At 40.8% G+C, this 21,224-nt stretch overlaps 1 protein-coding gene across 1 annotated transcript; it reads left to right on the forward strand.

The window, feature by feature from the left end:
- Positions 1-1,893: 1,893 nt before the first annotated feature.
- lrrc8db (leucine rich repeat containing 8 VRAC subunit Db) lies at positions 1,894-21,217 on the forward strand. Its single transcript, XM_042005597.1, has 2 exons — positions 1,894-2,313; positions 17,828-21,217. The coding sequence occupies exon 2, from the start codon at positions 17,830-17,832 to the stop codon at positions 20,383-20,385; it is 2,556 nt and encodes an 851-aa protein (XP_041861531.1). The 5' UTR covers positions 1,894-2,313; positions 17,828-17,829; the 3' UTR covers positions 20,386-21,217.
- The last annotated feature ends 7 nt before the right edge of the window (positions 21,218-21,224 follow it).

Below are 21,224 nucleotides of genomic sequence, written 5' to 3' on the forward strand. Positions count from 1 at the left end.
TCATCAAACACCTCCTTTCAGCCACATTTATCATCACTGCTGCATAAAATCTTTTCATCACCAATTTCAATCTAACCTGAAACCTCTTTTATTACACCAAATGCAGACCCGTAACCTTAAACTGTATTATTTCTGTATATATTGTGCTCTTGAGAGACTGTTAATTCACGTAAACGACAGCAGGGGCAAACAAAGGATGTATCTTATGCAATTAACTGTAATCACTTGGCTTAAAAATTCTGTATTGTAAAAACAAACATTATAAAGTGCATTAAACTTTAAGGGTGATAATACTGATGTCTTCTTTTGACCTACCCTAAAAAACAGTATTTTCATCTTGCTGATCTGGAAATGAAAACATGACAAAAATCTATGGAAAACACTGAATCAGATTTTTCTTTTCAGAGCAGTGGTTCAGCATATTCCAGCTGTGTTGATAACATGTCACCTGTTGGATGGTGAGGAATAACTGTAAAAGAAAGAATTCCTAAAAAACCCACAGAAATAATTTCCATTTAGAATTATTACAATATAATTTCTCTCACAAATTATTAAAAATATATATTTACTTAAAAGTGTGATTTGTAGCTGATAATCAGAAATGCAGTGCTTTCCATTAAACTGAGGGCTACTAATCACAGTGGGGTCACGTCTGAGTGGACTTCCTTTTAGTTCCCGAATTATTTTGTGATGACAATCTCACCAAGTTGGACATCATAAATATCACTTTTAAAACAGAACAAGTTTGAAGTTCTTTGGGCACGTCATTAGACATGAACAGCAGCCGTGAGTTCATTTGGTTTTATTAAACAGCACATTCCAAATTTTCATTCTGAGGTTTTACCTTTGATAATTATCTGCAGCTTCAGCCATATTTCCTGAAATAATAGATGACACCTTTATTAATCCCAGCAGTCAGGATACCGGGACTTTTAGTAAGAGCAGGTCTTTATTCTTGATGCTCATGACTGTTGATAGGACTTCTACGATGTCTCATTCTGACACACAAGCACCAGCGAACAACACCGAGTCCTGACTGATGTACAAAAGAACAACATCAGTACAACAAAAAAGTTAAACAGCACAATTGTTTCATTAAACTGATGAGATATTTTTTTCTTAGAAAGATAGCTGAGGCACTCAGGGAGCTAACAGTTTTACCTGAATCCCTGAACTGAAGAGTACCAGAGGAATACTCCTTTTTTTAATACCCAGGTAGCACTCCATGCATTTTGTTTTTTTCATCAACAAGTGAGATTTGTTTTAATGCTTATTGTTATCTATGGTATGCAAATTAAAAGGATACATACAGTTTTTTATTATCCTGTCATTTCTGCAAGCCTGGCTTTGGTGGCGTTAGTTTGTCTGTTAGCAACATAACTCAAAAAGTTATGGACAGATTTTCACTAAATTTCCAAGAAATGTCAGAAATGGAATAAAGGAACAAGTGCTTACATTATGGATGTGATCCGATCACCGTCTGGATCCAGGGATTTTTTTTAATGATTCTTTATAATTGGGAGATAAGGATAATATTGCCATTAGCTTCTAACTCATCTTCACCTGCTTATGAGAAAACTGACTACAAAGAATTCGGTATATGCCGCACTTTATTTACTGCTAAATACACTGCACATGGTGAATACTACATCATGGAGCTCTCTGCACTATTCTCTGGGATTATTGACATTAAGGTAAATTTTGACTGAATGAATGAAAATGGAGAAAAACCTGTAGAGTTAAAGGAAAGGCTCATAGTATGACAAATAAGTTTTAGGTTTCCTATATATCTAAAAGTTCCAGTCAGAAATCTAATAAATACTATTACTAATAATAACTTTAGGTCTGTAGTGTTTTAAACAAGCAGCCACTGTGATTTCACACTAAATTCAGGGTTTGCACCTTGACGACGGTTCCTAACGTCGGCGTTGCGTTTCATTGACGGTTAATGGAGCTGGTGGTGGTTTAAGCTCCTTTGGTGAAATAACTGGGGGAAAAAACTATTTCTCCTGCCTGTTGCAGCAGTGCAGGTCGTCTCTGGCGGATCAGTGTATCTGATGATCATTTGCCTGTGAATCCTTCCGGGCCGGGTGCACCTCCAGCAGCCGGCTGCGCTGCCGTGTCAGAGGCAGAGGACCCGACCATCTGAAACGAGGAGGGGGTAGTCAGCTAAGCTGCTTACAGCACAACAGAAAGGCCTGCGGTTGAAGTGTTGCGAATAACGACTTCATGACATCAGCGAAACATGGCATGTAAGAAGAGAGCTTGTTCGGAACAGCTGGCTTCGCCCTAACTGCATCAAACCCGCTGAAGGTGCGTGTTTTACCGTTATACCACGGTGGGGGTCCAAGGTGTAGAAATATGACGACGATGCCGTGGCTCAGTGTTGTTTGCAAAGCTAATTGGTGATGGAAATTTGCGTAGCAGGTTGTTAAATAAAAACCTGCAGATGTTTTGGTTAATGAGGACAAGCTGTATGTTTTCTGATTGGAACCCAGGTTTTGGTGCTACCGAACATAAGCTCCACCTCTTGTTCTGCGTACATGGATGCGTCTTGTTGCTGGAGCCGGTCTCATCCTGCTCTGGAGCCGCTTTGTTAAAAAGTGACCCTTCTTGCTACCAACGCATGTTAAACATGTATTTCTTTACACAGTTATTATATGCCATTAAAATCTCGTGGCTTCACACTCCCGCTGCTGTGCGTTTGGTCAGATTATGACAAAAGGTGATTTCATTTGGGGAGATTATATGAGGTTCAGGTTTAAGTTTCAATAGGTCCAGGTTCATTTCTGCTTCTCCACATCAATTAACAGTTTCACATGTCTGCCCTCTCTGAGCTAGAATCCTGCCATGTTACAAAGTATTTTCCTCTGAATTAACGTGTTAATGCAAAGAGATTGTGCTGTGAAATTAACACATTCATTTTGTAAGGACTAAACGACAACGCATACTCATGCCATATTAAAATATGAAGATGGCATCAGTGGCAAAGCCAGAAAAATTTGACCAGGGTGGCCAGGATGGATTTGTGATTATTTATGGGGTGTCATCAGGGACGTTGCTAAGATGTAAAGACAGGGGGGCTTAGCCCTCAAATGATGACATACAAAGTTGCCACTTTGGAGGTGAAATTATGATTGAAAAATTCCGACAAACATGACGTTTGTTTATTTTCTGCCAACACTCACACTTCTTCTACAAACACTGGTTACACTTATTCCTGCACTAAAAACCCAGAAACAGGAAGTCAACAGTCTCCCTCTTTCTTAACAAAAAATAAAACCCTTTTTTTAAACAACATTAAAAATTAAAATGATACTTTTATGTAAACAGAAGCTTTATAACACACATGTACACATGCATATATGTTGAAAATAGCTTCACTGCACCCATACGCCCTCATCTAGGGCGTATGGGTATCAAGCAGTCAGCAAGTTGTGACTTTGCATCTGACCAGCACATCTCTTTGATTTTGTTAGCCTGTAGGAGTTCTTTGATACTGCTCATTTCTAACCTCAGCCTCTTCTCTGTGAGCTGTTTTTTAGATTTAAGACCATCAAACAGGCAGTGGTTATCAGTGACACAGATGAGAAGCCGTATGTACAGATCAGCTAAAATGATCTGTGCTTCTATGTTGAAGGTGTTTGCAGACTGCACTGTATATCCTGTTCTCATTGGTCAGTCAATGAAGCCCCTCGCTGATTGGCTGTCATGCCATGCGACAGCGACAAAAATGGACCATTTTTCTAATTTCTTGTGTCGCGTCGCAAGCCCCCGCGTGCACGTCTACCTGAACGAGCGCAACATTTCACATGCACGAATGTTGCCTGTTGCTTGGCTGGAGGGCAGCAATTTTCGCCTCACTGTGCAAGTTCCATAGGAAATGATGGAGGAGCGACGTCGCCTCCCGTGTGTCCAGCCCATTCTTCAGAGCAGCAGAACAGCAAACAAGACATTTCTTGCCTAATTTTAAGAGTCGTGTCTGACAGCTTCCCAAACTGTTACCAAATCAAATCAAACTTTATTTATAAAGCACCTTTCACGCCACAGGCAACACAAAGTGCTTTACATGATTAAAACATTTATGCACATTAAAAACAAAACAAAGTGGAAATACATAATAACAGAAACACTCACCAAAATATTTCACACAGCCGCACATACACACACACACACACACACACACACACACACCAAGCAGCCTTCCCTCACCATTCTATACAAACATGATTCTCATATTTCTGTCTCAGACTAATTGTTATTATAAAATACTAAAAGATAAGCATCCAGCCCGATGCTGCTGTGAGGAAACAGTATCAGTGTCATGGGGATCCATCCACACCAGGAGCCAGTCCACCCATGTTCAACAGCGGCAACCACCCCCATCAGGACAGACCGGGGCCTACACCGCAGCCAAAAGGTGCAATCACCTCGGCAGCAGCCCCCAGACCGAGCAGGCAAAAGCCCTGGTGTGGAGGATCCCCACGAGGAAAACACTGGAGTTACAGTTGAAATTAAACAACCTTAAGAAACAATAAGAACAACTAAGAATGAATGAATAAATAAGTGAATGAATAAATAAATAAGAAGTAGTACAGTTAAGTAAAATGAAAATAAAATAATGTGAAATAAAATGATGTAAAATAAATTAAGATCAAATAAAATTTAGTTCAAGGCGGAATAATTGGGATTTTTTCCTTAAAAATAATTTAAAATGTTCTCATTTGCTGTGAGGGATAAAAGGAAGCTTCCCTATAAACGTCTATCTCCGTGCCGGAATAACTTGGGTGCATTGTGTTGCTCTTTCCAACTTCCTGGTTCCTTAACCAATCATATGCGACTCCCCACGGTTGCCAAACAACAACAAAGCAGCGTTTGGGATTTATGTCGGTAAAAGAGCAGCAGCCTGCAGGTATGGAAGCTAGTAAAAGAAGCGACCAGAAATAGTTTCAGAAAAACCTAAAAAGCCTCGGCATCCTGCTAAAAAAGCAAATGACCTAAAACGGAATAAAATGAGGATCAATATTGAAGAATCTTTTGCAAGGTGGAGAAGTCTGAGCTGGCAAAGTTTCTCCTCGACAGGTAAGCACCGGAATTTTGCTTAAATGAACCGAAAAGTTTATCTTGATTTACAAAGATTTTAGTCTAATTTATTTCTCGGCTCTCATTAAATTAATTTGTGTGACTGTGTGGTTGTATTAGTGGTGTAAACTGGTGGCCTGTAAGTTTACAACAACAAATGTAATGATGTTTGGGCCGAGTGAATACTGTGTTTGTCCTTATAAACTTATGAAATTATTATCAAATTAATTTATTAAGTGAGACTAAGGGAAAACCAGAAAACTCTGCTCACCACTTCATGTGTGGTGAGTTGAGCATCTGACAAGAAGGATGCAGCTTCAGTTTAAAAAAAAAAAAAAAAAATTATGAGAGTGGAGCAATTTATTTCACAGGCAATCAGTGGGCTTGTCTTTGCGTCAGGATGAGACCCCAAATGGCTTCATACTGCCAGATGCTCATTTTCTGAGACATATGACACACTGGTCTCTCTTCATTGTCCACCAATACCGTTACCATTACCTGACCAGTACTGCTGGGATCTAGAGAGGCCGACAGAGGAACTAATAGTCGTCCTCTACACTAGATTATTTTATGGAGTTGTGATTTGAAACGTGTGATGACTTTCCTCATGACTTCACACACCTTTGTCTTTCCAGATTGTTCTGTGTTGCCAACGTTATAAAGAAAGGTCCCATTCACATAAAAATGAAATAAATGAAAATAGTGTTGCAGTACAAAACCTGCTGTGATGTCCCTGAACTTCCACAGTGTTTACGCTGGATGTGCATGACTAGAGAATTTTGAGCAGGTTTACTTCACAGAGTCAGTTACCATGGTAACAGACTCAGGGGTAAAACCCAGAGTTTCCTTAAATTTGAGGTTGACACACTCAGAGTTTCTACACCAGCTGCTTTGTGGAACAGACCCCAGGGATTGGAGCGCGAATTATGGTGATTTTTTATTGTGATTGTGGGTAAAGTTTCTACCGAAGTAACTCAAATCAGCTGATCTGACATAAAGCTCAGAGTTTTTGATTAGAGTTTGTTGAACCTGCGTTCTGGAACAGGCCTCAGATGATGTTTTTGTTTGGTGTTTTGTTATTTTTCTCTGTTTTTATTTGTGTTTGTATGTGTGTGTGTTTTACTGATGGCGGAAGCTGCCATGTAAGGCGCTCAACCACGACCCATAAGGAGAAATTAGGGGTTTGGTGTCTTGCTCAGGGACACCTCACATGAGCTTGATGGGCCGGGATCGAACCGGCAACCCTTGGGTTACAGGACAACCTCTCTACCCACTGACCCATGTCGTCCTCTTACATTTATGATGTACCATCTGTTTTTGTGTTTTTTGTGTTTTGTATGTTTTCTTTTTTTTAAGCAGTCAGATAATAATAATTTTAATACTGTAATGATGAATCTTTGTTAAATCTCTAACCTCCATTTTTCAAAACAAAAGCTTTTCTGCTGTTTTCATGCCATGTTTTACATTTTTAGACTCACACAAAAGAAGTAAAAAAGAATTCAACATAAACCATAGTTATATTTTGGGTTGTTTTTTATTCTATGTTTTTTTTTTTTTTTTTTTTTTTGTTTAAGCAGTTTAATAAGCAATCAGATAATAATAATTTTAATACTGTAATGACGAATCTTTGTTAAATCTCTAACCTCCATTTTTCAAAACAAAAGCTTTTCTGCTGTTTTCATGCCATGTTTTACATTTTTAGACTCACACAAAATTAGTAAAAAAGGATTCAACGTAAACCATAGTTATATTTTGGGTTGTTTTTTATTTTATTTTATGTTTTTTTTTTTTTTTTTTTTTGTTTTTTTTGAGGGGATAGGAAAGGAGGAAAGTGAAAAAAGAGTTGTGGTTAAAGGGAAAAAGAGAAAGACCCACTAAGCTCGAGACACTGATGTTTGGTTGAAAATAGATTTTTTTTGATGACTGGCTGTTTCTCAGCTACAATCTTCTCTGTCATTGTGTGGCTGTAAAATTTCTGTTGAACTATACAGCTACACTTTCAGGGAATGAATACCTAATTGTACCATTAAGGGTACAAAGGCTTGTCACTGGGGTAGAACCCTTAAAGGTACAGCTGTGCCCTTAACATCACAATTTATACCTCATACAGACCAATACTGTTCCTCTGGGGGCCGTCTGGTCTTAATAAGGTAAAAACTGCACTGTTGAGGGAACAGCAGCACCTTTGAGGGTACCACACCAGGGACAATCCATTTGACCCCTGAAGGTACAATTAGGTATTTATTTTCTGAAAGTATAAACAATGACTGAGATCTTAAAATTAATTTAGATGTCTTTTTGACATCTTTTCAGTCAAATTGTGCTCTGTGGGGGTGAAAGGACAGGGATAGAGGGAGAAAATAAGCAGATTAAAAATTAAATAAAAAATAAAAGAGGTAGGTCTTCATGCCAGAAATACCTCAGCGTCCAGCGTGGAGAGAATTCTGGCTCACAGATGTCTTTTGGGCTTATTCATCTGTTAACATCAGAGCTTCTAGTTTCTGAACTTTGCTCAGTAAGCTCTCTCTGAAGCTTTTTCTCTCTCGTTCTTTCTTTTCCTGAAACTTCTTCAGCGAGGATATTGTTTCTAGAAGCTCTGACCTTTCATCTTGCTGCTGCTTCTCCTGGTCTTCCAACTCTCTCTCCAACTCCAGCATGGATCTTTCTGTGGAGGTTTTAGTTTCTTCCTGCTCAACCAGGAGAAAGTTCTTGTGCTGCTCCCATTGCTGTTTCTGCTCATCAAGTTCTTCCTGGCTTTTCACCAGAGCAGAATTTATTCTGGAGCTCTCCTCCACCTCCTGGGCCAAGCAGATCTCAGCTCTTGATGCTCTGGTCTTCTCAGCTGTGAGAGCTGCTTCTAGCTGGACCACTCTGCTGGAAACATCTGCATGCTGCTGATGCTTTTTCCTCATTTCAGCGTACAGGATGGCTTTCTCCTTCTCAGACACAGATTTCTGAGATTTCATTTGCAGTTTCAGCCTCTCCACCTCAGTCTTGAGAGCCGTTCTTTCATCAGTGGTCTCCCGTTGTTGATCCTGGAGCTGAATGTGAATCTGGCTCAGTTCGGCTTTGGCTTTGTTCGTTTCACGTCGCAGCTCAGATAACGAAGTCTCAGCCAGTTCTCTTTTCTGTGTCTCCTCTTGGAGTTCTGACTCCATTTTCTTCACCTGCATAGACGCTGATGACTGCATGATGTTACTTTTGTGGACCTGATTTTGCAGTTCCTTTAGCTGCTTCAGCAAGTCCTCGTGCTGTTTCTGTAGTTCTGAGATCTTTTCATCCTTTACAGCCAAGGTTTGGTGAAACTGGAGTTCTGGGACCATCAGCAGACCGGAGCCGTGAGGGATGCTCTGTTCATTAACGTGGTTCACGTTGACAGACTGGTCGTTTGTTGGTTTGTTGGCCAGCAGAAGTTTTAGGATTGGATGTGGATCTGCGGCTGGAGGTGCTGGCAATGAAGGGATCGATTCAGGCTCTGGTTCTGTTGGTGGTATTAGAACCACAGATTCTGAAGGGACGCCAACAGGGATTTCTGTTCCTGGGCCTCCAGATGTTATTTGGGGATTCTCCAGGTTTTCAGGAATCTTGAGGTCTTCCTGGTTCTTGTCTATGTGTTGTTCAGATGTTTGACTCTCTGCCTGAATGTCCAATGCACTAGAGTAAGACTCATCTTTGTCCTGGACATTTGATGGATCTTTAACCATCTTTGGCAGCTGAGGGACTTCCTCAGGATTATCCTGATAGTTTTTGTTCATGGATTCCGATTGTAGATCCCAGACAATCGGAGGTCTATTTTTCTTGCTTTTCTTGCGTCGTTTTGTTTGACTTTGTTCTGCTGCCCTTGGCTCCTCGATGACAACCTTTATTTCCTGTGGAACAGGTGTTTCATTCTCCGACGCTGGTTTGGTGGAAGTCTGAACAGACTGTTCTGCAGGGATTGAAACAAGTGTGTTGGATCCAGGTGCTTGCTCAGAAAGGATTGCTCCAGACTGGGGAACCTGGTCTGCAACAGACATACTGACAACACTGTTGGTTTCCATTACAGAGAGGTCTTTTTCAGGTTCTCTGACTGGAGGCTGTGCAGATGAAACCGTCTCTAGACTTTCCAGCTCAGCCTTTGTGTTGTCGTTCTGTCTCCTGTCTGTTGGATGTTGAGATGTTTGACTCTCTGCCTGAATGTCCAATGCACCAGAGTAAGACTCGTCTTTGTCCTGGACATTTGATGGATCTTGAACCAACTTTAGTAACTGAGGGACTTCCTCAAGATTATCTTCATGGTTTTTGTCCGTGGATTCCAACGGTTGTTCCCTGACAGGTGCCAAAATGATATTTTTCTTACATTTCTTGCGTCGTTTTCTTTTACTTTGTTCTGCTGCCCTTGGCTCCTCGATGACAGCCTTTATTTCCTGTGGAACAGGTGTTTCATTCTCCGACGCTGGTTTGGTGGAAGTCTGAACAGACTGTTCTGCAGGGATTGAAGCAAGCTTGTTGGATCCAGGTGCTTGCTCAGAAAGGATTGCTCCAGACTGGGGAACCTGGTCTGCAACAGACATACTGACAACACTGTTGGTTTCCATTACAGAGAGGTCTTTTTCAGGTTCTCTGACTGGAGGCTGTGCAGATGAAACCATCTCTAGACTTTCCAGCTCAGCCTTTGTGTTGTCGTTCTGTCTCCTGTCTGTTGGATGTTGAGATGTTTGACTCTCTGCCTGAATGTCCAATGCACCAGAGTAAGACTTGTCTTTGTCCTGGACATTTGATGGATCTTGAACCAACTTTAGTAACTGAGGGACTTCCTCAAGATTATCTTCATGGTTTTTGTCCGTGGATTCCAACGGTTGTTCCCTGACAGGTGCCAAAATGATATTTTTCTTACATTTCTTGCGTCGTTTTCTTTTACTTTGTTCTGCTGCCCTTGGCTCCTCGATGACAGCCTTTATTTCCTGTGGAACAGGTGTTTCATTCTCCGACGCTGGTTTGGTGGAAGTCTGAACAGACTGTTCTGCAGGGATTGAAGCAAGCTTGTTGGATCCAGGTGCTTGCTCAGAAAGGGTTGCTCCAGGTTGGGGAACCTGGTCTGCAACAGACATACTGACAACACTGTTGGTTTCCATTACACAGAGGTCTTTTTCAGGTTCTCTGACTGGAGGCTGTGCAGATGAAACTGTCTCTAGACTTTCCAGCTCAGCCTTTGTGTTGTCGTTCTGTCTCCTGTCTGTTGGATGTTGAGATGTTTGACTCTCTGCCTGATGACAGGACTGATTGAGGTTTTCAGGCAGAGCATCAGTGACTTCAGTCTCCGATGGTGGATGACTGGAGATTTCCTCAAGCTGAACTTGTGTTGGTTTCATTAGAACCAAAGGTTCTGCAATGAGTTCAGCTGGGATTTCGGATTCTGGGCCTCCGAATGTTATTGGGGCGTTCAGGCTTCCAGATTTCACTGAAGTTTCAGCAAATTTTGGAGCCTGAGGAGAGGGCACCTCAAAGATAGGTGCCAAAGGTTTACGTCTCTTGACTTTACCTTTTTTAACTTTCTCTTGATCTCCTTCAAGTTCTCCTTTGAACTTAAGATGTTTCTCAGCCTTGCTGGGCTGGTCTGTGTTTGTCAGGAGTTCAGAGGGGATTTCTGATCCCGGGCCTCCAAATGTTATTTTCTGGAGATTCTCCAGGTTTTCAGATTTCTTGCAAACATCTGTTTCATCTCTCTGAATCTCTTCTTTGGGATCTTCAGTTGTTTGTTTCTCAGCCTGATGATGGGGCTGGTTTATTTCTGATTTCTTGAGATTCTCCAGGTTTTCAGATAGCTTGCAACCATCAGCCGTGGTGTCGTCTCTCTTACTCTCGTGATGTTCAGATGTCTTTGTCTGCAGTGCAGGGAATTCCTCACTGTTCAACAAAACACCAGAGTTAGACTCACCTTTCTCCTGGTAAGTTGATGGACCTTCAGACAACTTTGTTTGAGCAGGAAATCCCTCAATATAGTCATCATAGGTTTCATGTATCGTTTGATACAACACTTGCCAGTTAGGCTCCGTAGATGAATACTTCTTCTTCTTGCGCCGTTTCTTTTTTTGTTCATCTCCTGTTGCAACTGGTTTCTCAAAATACAGTTCTGCAGGGACCCCGTAGAACCTTTTGGATCCAGCTGCTTGCTCAGAAGAAGTTTCTCCATGTTGTGGAACCTGGTCTGCAACAGGTGTTGGAGCAACACTTTCAGTTACCGTCGCAGCTAAATCTTGTTCAGCTTCTCTGACGGGAGGCTCTGCAGGTAAAACAGTCCCAGAACTGTTTCCCAGAATCAGTCCAAATGTAATTTTCCGGACGTCCTTACGTTTCTTAGAAACTTTGCACGTTTTAGCCTCAGTGTTGTCCTTACTCTGGTTTCGTTTGTGTTCAGGTATCATTTCCTCTCGTTGGGGAAAATTTTCAACACCGAACGACCTGCCAGAGTTGCTCTCACTTACGTTTTGGAGATTTGATGGAATTTCTCCAACGTTTTGTGAGCTGGAAGACTCCTGGAGACGTTGAACGTCCCCGTTCGACTTCCAAAATGTAGGTCTACTGACCGTCTCAGGTTGTCCACTGTGGACTTGACGTTTTCTGCCTTTTGCCATTGTCAAAACAATTGATCTGTTTCTCCTTTCTCCAAAGAATGGAATCGGGATGTGTAACCAGATGTGTACTGAGATGCGTTCTCAAAGTGTACTGGCTTGAAAACAAAAGCAGAAGGTATTATAGGAACAATGATGTCACAATCATTAAAGCAAACTTAGGCTCCGCCCTTCAGCTAATTACATTCTATAACTGTTGCTAGACAACACCAAACTGGTCTCCACCCCTCAGAAGATTCCGTTAGATATAAGAATACCTGTTGGATGTTGCCTGGCAACAGCTGCAACTCAGTCTGCCTGCATGCAGACAAAGTTCTGCTGAGGACTTTTATTATAGGAGCACATCAGATAATGTCTTATAGCCATAAAATTAAAACTTTTTTTATAAATTTGCATGTAAAAGATGAGTTTCAGATTATGAGGCTAAAATCATGTATATCTGTTTATATGTACACATATATATATATATATATATATATATATATATATATATATACACCTCAGACTTCTGTTACAGCTCAGAGCTGTGTCAGCCATCGTGGGGTGTATCAGGGATGATGGAGAGGACGAGTACAGGAATCTGGTCAGTGACTTTTTCACCTGGAGTCAGATGAACCATCTCCAGCTTAACACCTCAAAGACTAAGGAGCTGGTTATTGACTTCAGGAAGTCCAGCCCACAACCACGTCCAGTGACCATCAGGAACGACAAGGTGGAGATTGTAGACAACTACAGGTACCTCGGGTTGTGGCTGGATAACAAGCTGGACTGGACATGCTGTACAAATCACCTGTACAAGAAGGGCCAAAGCCGTCTGTACTTCCTGCGAAGACTGAGATCTTTTAACATCTGCAGGAAACTCCTGTGGATGTTCTATCAGTCTGTGGTGGCTAGTACGCTTTTTTATGCTGTTGTCTGCTGGGGGGGTAACATGACAAAAAGGTGTGCTAACAGGCTGGAAAAACTCATCAGGGGGGCGGGCTCTGTGGTTGGCATGAAGCTGGACTCCCTGGTGACAGTGGCAGAGAGGAGAACACTAAAAAAACTACTGGCTATTGTGAATGATGCCAGTCACCCTCTGCACACTGTCATCAGTGCACAGAGAAGCCAGACCAGTAACGGGCTGCTCCTCCCCAAGAGTAGGACCAACCGGCTCAGAGACTCCTTTGTCCCCCGAGCCATCAAACTGTACAACTCTGCATTCTATTCTGTTCTATTCTATATATATATATATATATGTGTGTATATATGTATATATATATATATATATATATATATATATATATATGTGTATATATGTATATGTATATATGTATATATACCACGGTCTGGATGAATACTTGATCCTGATTGGCTGGAGGGTGTCCATTAAAAAGTGATAATCGACACCTATAAAAGAAGTTTCTGCCAAATAGCCTTATTGCTGTAAATTATTGCGCTGAATAAACGGTAGTTGGTATCGTGGCAACAGAAACTCAGATGTCGGGCTGCAGATGCACCAGATCAGCGCAGCCTGCAGGCGTATTCAGCATGTAGGAAACTATCTGTGGACTTTGACTGTTTGAAACAAAATGTCGCATCATCCTCTGGACACACACAAGCTGTAAGAGCTGCACCCGCCCTTTGAAATCATACTTTGTGTCACCTAACTGCGGCTGAAAAGCTACAGGTTCTGTGCCAGTTACCTTGGCAATGTGTCACAACAAAATAGTCCACTTAGCCGCTTCTTGTGAAAAATTTACCAGTAAAAAACAACATTAACGCATTAATAATTTATTTAATAATTTTTTTTCTTTCGTAAGTGACCATGGTATAAGCTCGATACTGCTTGACGAGGTGGCCATTATCATAAATAATGGACGAAGCAGAGGCGTGAACCGTCCGACGCGAAGCCTGGCATTATCCTTTACATATACATATATATCTCAAATCATATCAATCAAATTGTATTTATAGAGCACTTTTCATGCACACAGCAACAGAACGTGTTGTACATAATAAAAACAAATGATGCATATTAAAAACAAAATTTCAAAGCCTTCTCACATCATAGAATAGGACAAAAAATATAAAGGCACAGTCACGCACAATCACACACAATTCACACACATTCAAACAAAGCTCATGTACACTGCCCCCACCCGCCCATACTCATTCTGTACAAACATGAACTTCCATCACTAATAACTGTCCCTGAGCTGAAAGTAAGTATAAAAATAATAATAAAATGAAAACATCTGGCCACAGGCCAGACAAATATTAAATGTGTGCCACATGTTGTAACTCCTCCTTTGAATTTAATTAATGCATCACATTAAGTTTTTTTCTATTTTCATTTCAGAATTTAGAGAAACAGATGTCGTATTAGCATTGTATTAGATCTGAAACCCACATTTACAATGGCTCCAGCAGGATGTGGAAACTCTTTGGAGGACAATAAGACTCCAGATTTGAAAATGATTAGAAGATTAATTTCTGGACAGAGGAACTTGTGTGTCTGTTGATATTTTCCCTCTAAAAATACAGCCGATATGTGCCCACCTTTCATGATCAGGTGTGCTGCATGGTGGTGTAGCACTTAGAGAGTAGCTGGTTGAGCCTCGGCTATGTACACATATTTTGTAGTAATGTGTGGGATCTCTCAGGGTTTGTTGGGGGTAATGAAATTCCCTTGTCTCCGGGATAAAAGGGTGACTGCTTCAGGACAGGCTCTGCAACCCTGCACTGGAATATGCGGGTATGGAGAGACTTTTTTTTAATATAAAAACATCTTTTCTACATCATGAAAAAAACTTCTTTTCACCTTTAACTTTTCAACCAAATCACAGTGTTGATTAGACATTGGTCAACGCAGTCTTTTCAACATCTTTTCAACGTCTTATCAGCGGACTTATGCTGGGTGGGGAGCTTTTCTTATAAGTGTTGCAGTTGTTGGTACTTAAGCTTTGCTGTGCCTTGGGAGAAGGATCTCCTTTGTAATATGCAGGCTTTCCTTCTCAATATGCAGGCAATAAGGCCCCAATCTGACCTTTTACCCATGTGTGAGCTATATCGGATTTTTATGACAGAACAGCACAAATCAGATGTTTTTTTTTTCAAATCAGATTCAGGCTACTTTCATATGTGGTCCTACATTAGATACATATCTGATGTTGTTCAAAATGACTGAAATGGTCACGTCACATATAATCCGGCTTTGAACACATGCACTGAAGTGAGACAGTCATTTGTTTACTTGTTTGTGCACTACGCTTGTTACCGGAGGATTCCACTAGGGGGCGCATTAGAGAACTCAGACTGGATAGAGTTGCTGAATTTGTTGGGTGTAAACGAAATGATAAATATGGCGACAGTAGAGCAGGTTAGCATGTAGCTAATTTTGAGATCACAGCAGTGGTATAAATAAGGTGTGTCCCAATTCAGGGTCTGCACACTTCGAAGTGCGGATTCGTCGGCCACATACGTCATCGCGGTGCGCGAAGTACTGTCCCAATTCACAGAATTTGAAGGACCCTCCGAATCCACCCTTCGAATCCGCACTTCGTTTGGCCTCAAACGAAGGATGCTTGTGATGCATCCGGCCTCTTTTCTCCCACAATTCGTTGCGCACAGGACGGTGGCGAATCAGCAACCTCACAAGAGTCTTATTAAGTTTAAATAAAGTTTTATTTTAAAAAAAAGTTCGTTTTTTTAACTACACTTTAGTATAAACGTTACAAAACCAAGTACATTTAAAGCATGTTTGTTAAATGGTGACATTAAAATTCAGTAATATTTGATATTCAGATACTTTTAAGGGGTTAATTAAGTGTGTACCGGCTGGAAAACAACAGAGCCTCAAACCGTTTTTTTTTTTTTTATTTAACTGTCGGTGTTGCCGCTCCGTGTTCAGCGTCTACTGACGTTTCCTACGAGTAATTTCTGAGGTTTAAGTGATTAAACGTCCTGTGTTGTTGCTATGGGAAATTCTTGTGGACTAGGTAGGCTGTCCCATTTCACGAACGTTAAGCAGACTTCGAGGTGTGTAGACTACGGAGGACACTCTGTAGCCTACGTAGTCTGCGCACTTCGAAGTGTGCAGACCCTGAATTGGGACACAGCTATAGTTTATAAGGTTACTAAATTAAACATGGGGTGTCTTGTCTTTCCTCAACTTTCTCAAATAATGGGGAAGGGCTATGGTTGGGGGCCCTACAACCCTCCAGTCGAAGACAGCCCAGTGCCACACTTCAAACAAAGGAGTATAAAAAATATCTCAGCATACACCAGATACATCAGCAAAGATTGCTAATGTCCCTAACGTTCATTAGCATAGCCCTTCGAGTGTGTATTATAACATTATATTATGTTTCCTTTTTTTTAGTCTTGTTGAAGACAAATGCAAAACAGCCCAGTCAATGGAAACAATGAACTGTAGTCTGTTTGTTGCCATTTGGTTGTTTCATCTGACATAACAAAATTGTGACAGCTTCTGATGACATGTAACGGTGAAGTAGGGGTATCTTATTTCCGACGGTAATGTTTTCATTCCTACCCCCTTTCCACTCTGTTTTAAGAGACGAGGGGTAGGAATGATCAAGGGGTAGGCGAAGGGGTAAAAAATAGAAATGGGATTGGGCCAAAGTGTCATGTAATTTAGACTGTCCAGTGCAGCTGTTGTTTGAGCTTCAAGCTCAAGATAAACTTTATTTTCCCCACAGGGTAATCAGCTTTGCAGTCTAGCAGCACACAACACATACATAGAAGGCAAAACGGAAGCGTTGTTTTCAGACACAGATTTAAACCACACAGCCCAATAGTGGTAGGAACCAATGAGAGTCTAAATCTATTTGTTCTCTACTGGGGCAGAAAGCAGCAGCTGATATTCTGAAAACAGAGTGGGGGTGTCCAATCCCCCAGCTCTTCACATGTGTTTCACTGCTATTTGTATTTTTGGTTGTTCATCTTCTTTGTTATGAAATCAGCATTTGTTTGTGGTAGTTGGCCTGTCCTGGCTCAAGATAAAGTTCAGCCATTCCCACTGAACCAACCTCTGAGGGTGTCCCTTGTTAGATCTTTGAAGAACTAAACATCTTCTCTTCTTTGAGCAGCAGGGCAGATAGCTCCATAAAGATAAAACTGGTCTTTTAGTGTCCCAGATAATGAGGTTACAAGTTTTAAATCAGTGTCTAAAAATCGGATTTTGTTACTAAGTCATAATGGTGAAATAGTGAGTCAAAATTAAATTTTCCTTAAAATGAAATACAACAAATTTACCTATTTCTAAACTAAATCCTGCTTCACTTTTTACAAAACTAATGATTTTCTCTTTTTCCCCCTCATATGGTTGTATTTTTCTTTATGTTGTATTAGAATTGGATTGCTTCGTGAGCAATATTTAGTATTTGTATTTGCTATTTTAAATAATTGAAGACATTTAAGGATCCAATACAACACCACCACAAAGTACACTACCACTTCTCTTTATGTTAGAGCAACTTAAATAATGTATGTATAGTTGCAATCACAATTTATGAAAAGATTATTTAACTGGATTATGAAGAACAGAACCTCTTTTTTTTCCCAATTCTCTACACTGGACCAACCACCAAATTCCGTTATGGTGTAAATAATGAATTTAGACCAGACATGAAATGAGTGACAGCAGGATGTAGCCTGTTACAGTCATCTACAAATGCACCTGATGACAGTCATAAATCATGTCAGCTATTCTGTAAATTCAGTGTCCTACATTCTCAGTGGGCCATAATGATCCAGATGCTTGAATAACAGGCAGCAGGATGTTTTTTCCATGATTCTTTTCATGACCTTGGTTCTGTAAACTAAACTATTCTAAACTTTCTATAGTGTTATGTCTTTACCTCAAATCCAAGGGCAAGTTCCTGGTGATACACATGTGAGGGGGAGGTTGAAACATAGCATAAGGGCAAGAATAACTCACAAGATAACTCACAGCTGCTAGAGCCAAAGCAACATGTGTAAAGTAACCCCTTTTCTGGGTCTATAATGGGTATTGGCAATTCTTTAAAAAACAGTTCAGTAGTCTAATGCTATTACAAAAAAAAAAAATTAAAAGAAAACCCTTGTGTGATTAAATCCATACCAATCATTCTAATTCATATTCTCTTTTACAGGGATGTTTACCCTAACAGAAGTAGCCTCTCTGAATGACATCCAGCCCACTTATAGAATCTTGAAACCATGGTGGGATGTCTTCATGGATTATCTCGGTATTGTCATGCTGATGTTGGCCATATTTTCTGGAACCATGCAGTTAACTAAGGACCAAGTGGTTTGTCTTCCCATCTTGGAACAATCTCCAGAGATGGCTGGCGGCTTCTTGGGAACCCAACCGCCAGAGCCTGTTGATGGTTTATGGAACAAAGAGAGTGCGATTGGGGAGCAAGCTGCTCCTCTCATGGCAAAAAGGCCTCCAGACAGCATTGTCCCCACAATTCAATTCACACAGCCACCTGCTCATGGGCAGCCTCAGCCCACAGGAGTCAGGACCAAGCTGGATTTTCAGCAGTACGTTTTTGTCAACCAGATGTGCTACCACGTTGCTCTTCCTTGGTATTCCAAGTATTTCCCATACCTTGCGCTTATTCACACTATTGTACTGATGGTCAGTAGCAACTTCTGGTTCAAATACCCAAAGACAAGTTCAAAAATAGAACACTTTGTTTCCATACTAGGGAAATGTTTTGAGTCACCCTGGACTACCAAAGCACTGTCTGAGACTGCGTGTGAGGACTCGGAGGAGAACAAGCAAAGACTGGCCGGTGCCTCCTCCCTCCTGAAACATCTCTCCATGAGCAGTGAGGATGGCAGTCCGAACCAGTCTGCTCCAGTGTTGACCAAAACTGGAGTCGCCTTTTCAGCTGAAAAGCTTGTGAGTGAAATTCCGTCCATGACCATACTGGACAAGAAAGATGGCGAGCAAGCGAAGGCCTTATTTGAGAAAGTTCGGAAATTTCGTGCCCATGTGGAGGACAGTGATTTGATCTACAGGCTGTATGCCATTCAGACGGTCATCAAAACTGTGAAATTTATTTTGATTTTGTGTTACACGATGACATTTGTGGCATCTATAGACTTTGACCATGTCTGTGAACCTGAAATAAAACATTTAACTGGGTATGCTAAATTCCAGTGCACACATAACATGGCTTTCATGTTAAAGAAACTCCTTGTCTGTTATATTGCTCTCATATGTGTTTATGGCATTATCTGCATATACACATTGTTCTGGCTTTTTCGGCGACCACTCAAGGAGTATTCCTTTGAAAAAGTCAGAGAGGAGAGCAGCTTCAGTGATATTCCCGATGTCAAGAACGACTTTGCATTCCTCCTCCATATGGTCGATCAGTATGACCAACTGTATTCAAAGCGTTTTGGTGTTTTTCTCTCTGAAGTGAGTGAGAACAAACTTCGGGAGATCAGCCTGAATCACGAATGGACCTTTGAGAAGTTGCGACAGCATGTAACTCGAAATCCTCAAGACAAGTTGGAACTTCATCTCTTCATGCTGTCTGGAGTGCCAGATGCCGTGTTCGATCTTACTGACTTGGAAATCCTGAAATTAGAATTGATTCCAGAGGCCAGAATAACAGCTAAAATCTCACAAATGATCAACCTGCAGGAGCTGCACTTCTACCACTGCCCTGCCAAAGTTGAGCAGACTGCTTTCATTTTTCTCTGTGATCACCTTCGGTGCCTTCATGTCAAATTCACAGATGTTGCAGAGATTCCTAGCTGGGTATACCTGCTGAAAAATTTACGTGAACTGTACTTGATTGGCAATCTGAACTCCGAAAACAACAAGCTGATTGGACTAGAATCTCTGCGAGATCTCAGGCACTTAAAGATTTTACATCTCAAAAGCAACCTCACAAAGATCCCAACAAATATAACGGACCTGTCCCCGCATCTTATCAGACTGGTGATTCACAACGACGGCACAAAGCTCTTAGTGCTGAACAGTTTGAAGAAAATGATGAATCTCGCAGAACTAGAGCTTCATAACTGTGAGCTGGAGCGAATACCCCATGCTATCTTCAGTTTGAACAACCTTCAGGAACTTGACTTTAAGTCCAACAACATCCGTACCATTGAAGAGGTCATCAGCTTTCAGCACCTTAAAAGACTCACATGCCTCAAACTTTGGTACAATAAGATCATCACCATTCCACTGTCAATCAGTCATGTCAAAAACCTAGAGTCCCTCTTTCTCTCACACAACAAGTTGGAATCTCTACCCTCACCATTGTTCACCCTTCTCAAGTTGCGGTACCTTGATGTTAGCCATAACTCCATAGCGGTAATACCACTGGAGGTGGGTTTCCTACAGAATCTCCAACATTTTGCTATTACAGGCAACAAAGTAGAGATAGTTCCCAAACAAATGTTCAAATGCAACAAGCTAAGGACATTATGTCTCGGCCACAACTGCATCACCTCCATTCCTGAGAAAATTGGCAACCTCTCACAGCTCACACACCTGGAACTGAAGGGAAACTGTCTGGATCGTCTCCCCGCTCAGCTCGGTCAGTGTACCCTTCTTCGCAGGAGTTGTCTAGTGGTGGAGGATCACCTCTTTGACTCACTACCCATAGAAGTCAAAGAAAACATGAATCAGGAAGCCAGTGTTTCATTTGCAAATGGGTGTAAATGTCTAAGTGATGGACGGTAGGAACATTTTAAGTCTTTTTGAGAGCACCACAAGTAGAAATTGTAGATCAGGATCAAGTACACTTTGCAATCTTTTGCAGATTTGCACAACACATCCAATCTTGGTATGATGGAGAAACTTAGTTTAACCACAGACAATATTATAGCTTGTGTCACGTCCAGATTTTTTCCTTTTCACTTTGTATTTTGTTCATGTGAGCATGTTGTAGAGCTTGAAACACTCCTATTTCTTTGTCTTTTGTGCACACAAATATCTGTAGTGAATCAAAAGGAATTATAACCTTGAAACTGCTTGTTTTTGTGTTGTTGTTTTTTATTGCTATTTATCATGTGTCTTCAGGTTAATGCAGAAGGCCATATACATTTAGAAAAAGTAAGGAAATTTGTGTTTAAATATTCCTTTGTCGCTTTTGGGCAATAAATCTTATATTGTTGGAAAAATCTTTATTTCAGTTTTTAAATGATTTGTATAAAAAGTGGGATGAGCAGCAAAGTTGAGTATGTGGGTTGCTGTGATGAAAAATTTGCCAAATCTTTTCTGCCAGTGCCAAACAGCTTATTCTGCCACTGACTTTTTTTAGTGTCGGATTAGATTATTAAAGTCTGAAGAAACAAAGACAATTGACAGTTTAACAATTTATTTATTTAACAAACAGGGACCTGAGCAGCAAGTAGAATCTTAAATAAATAATCCACTAAACACAAAATTCCATACTTTTTGTGCTGACTTTATAAAGCTACAGTTAGAAGACGCTTAGCTTAGCAATAGCTTGTATTCATGGGAAAGTTGCTTGTCAACAAGAAAAAAATTAATACCAACATATTTTTTTTTTTTTAAAA

The sequence above is a fragment of the Melanotaenia boesemani genome, chromosome 14 (genome assembly GCF_017639745.1).
Source record: "Melanotaenia boesemani isolate fMelBoe1 chromosome 14, fMelBoe1.pri, whole genome shotgun sequence".
Lineage (NCBI taxonomy): Eukaryota > Metazoa > Chordata > Actinopteri > Atheriniformes > Melanotaeniidae > Melanotaenia > Melanotaenia boesemani.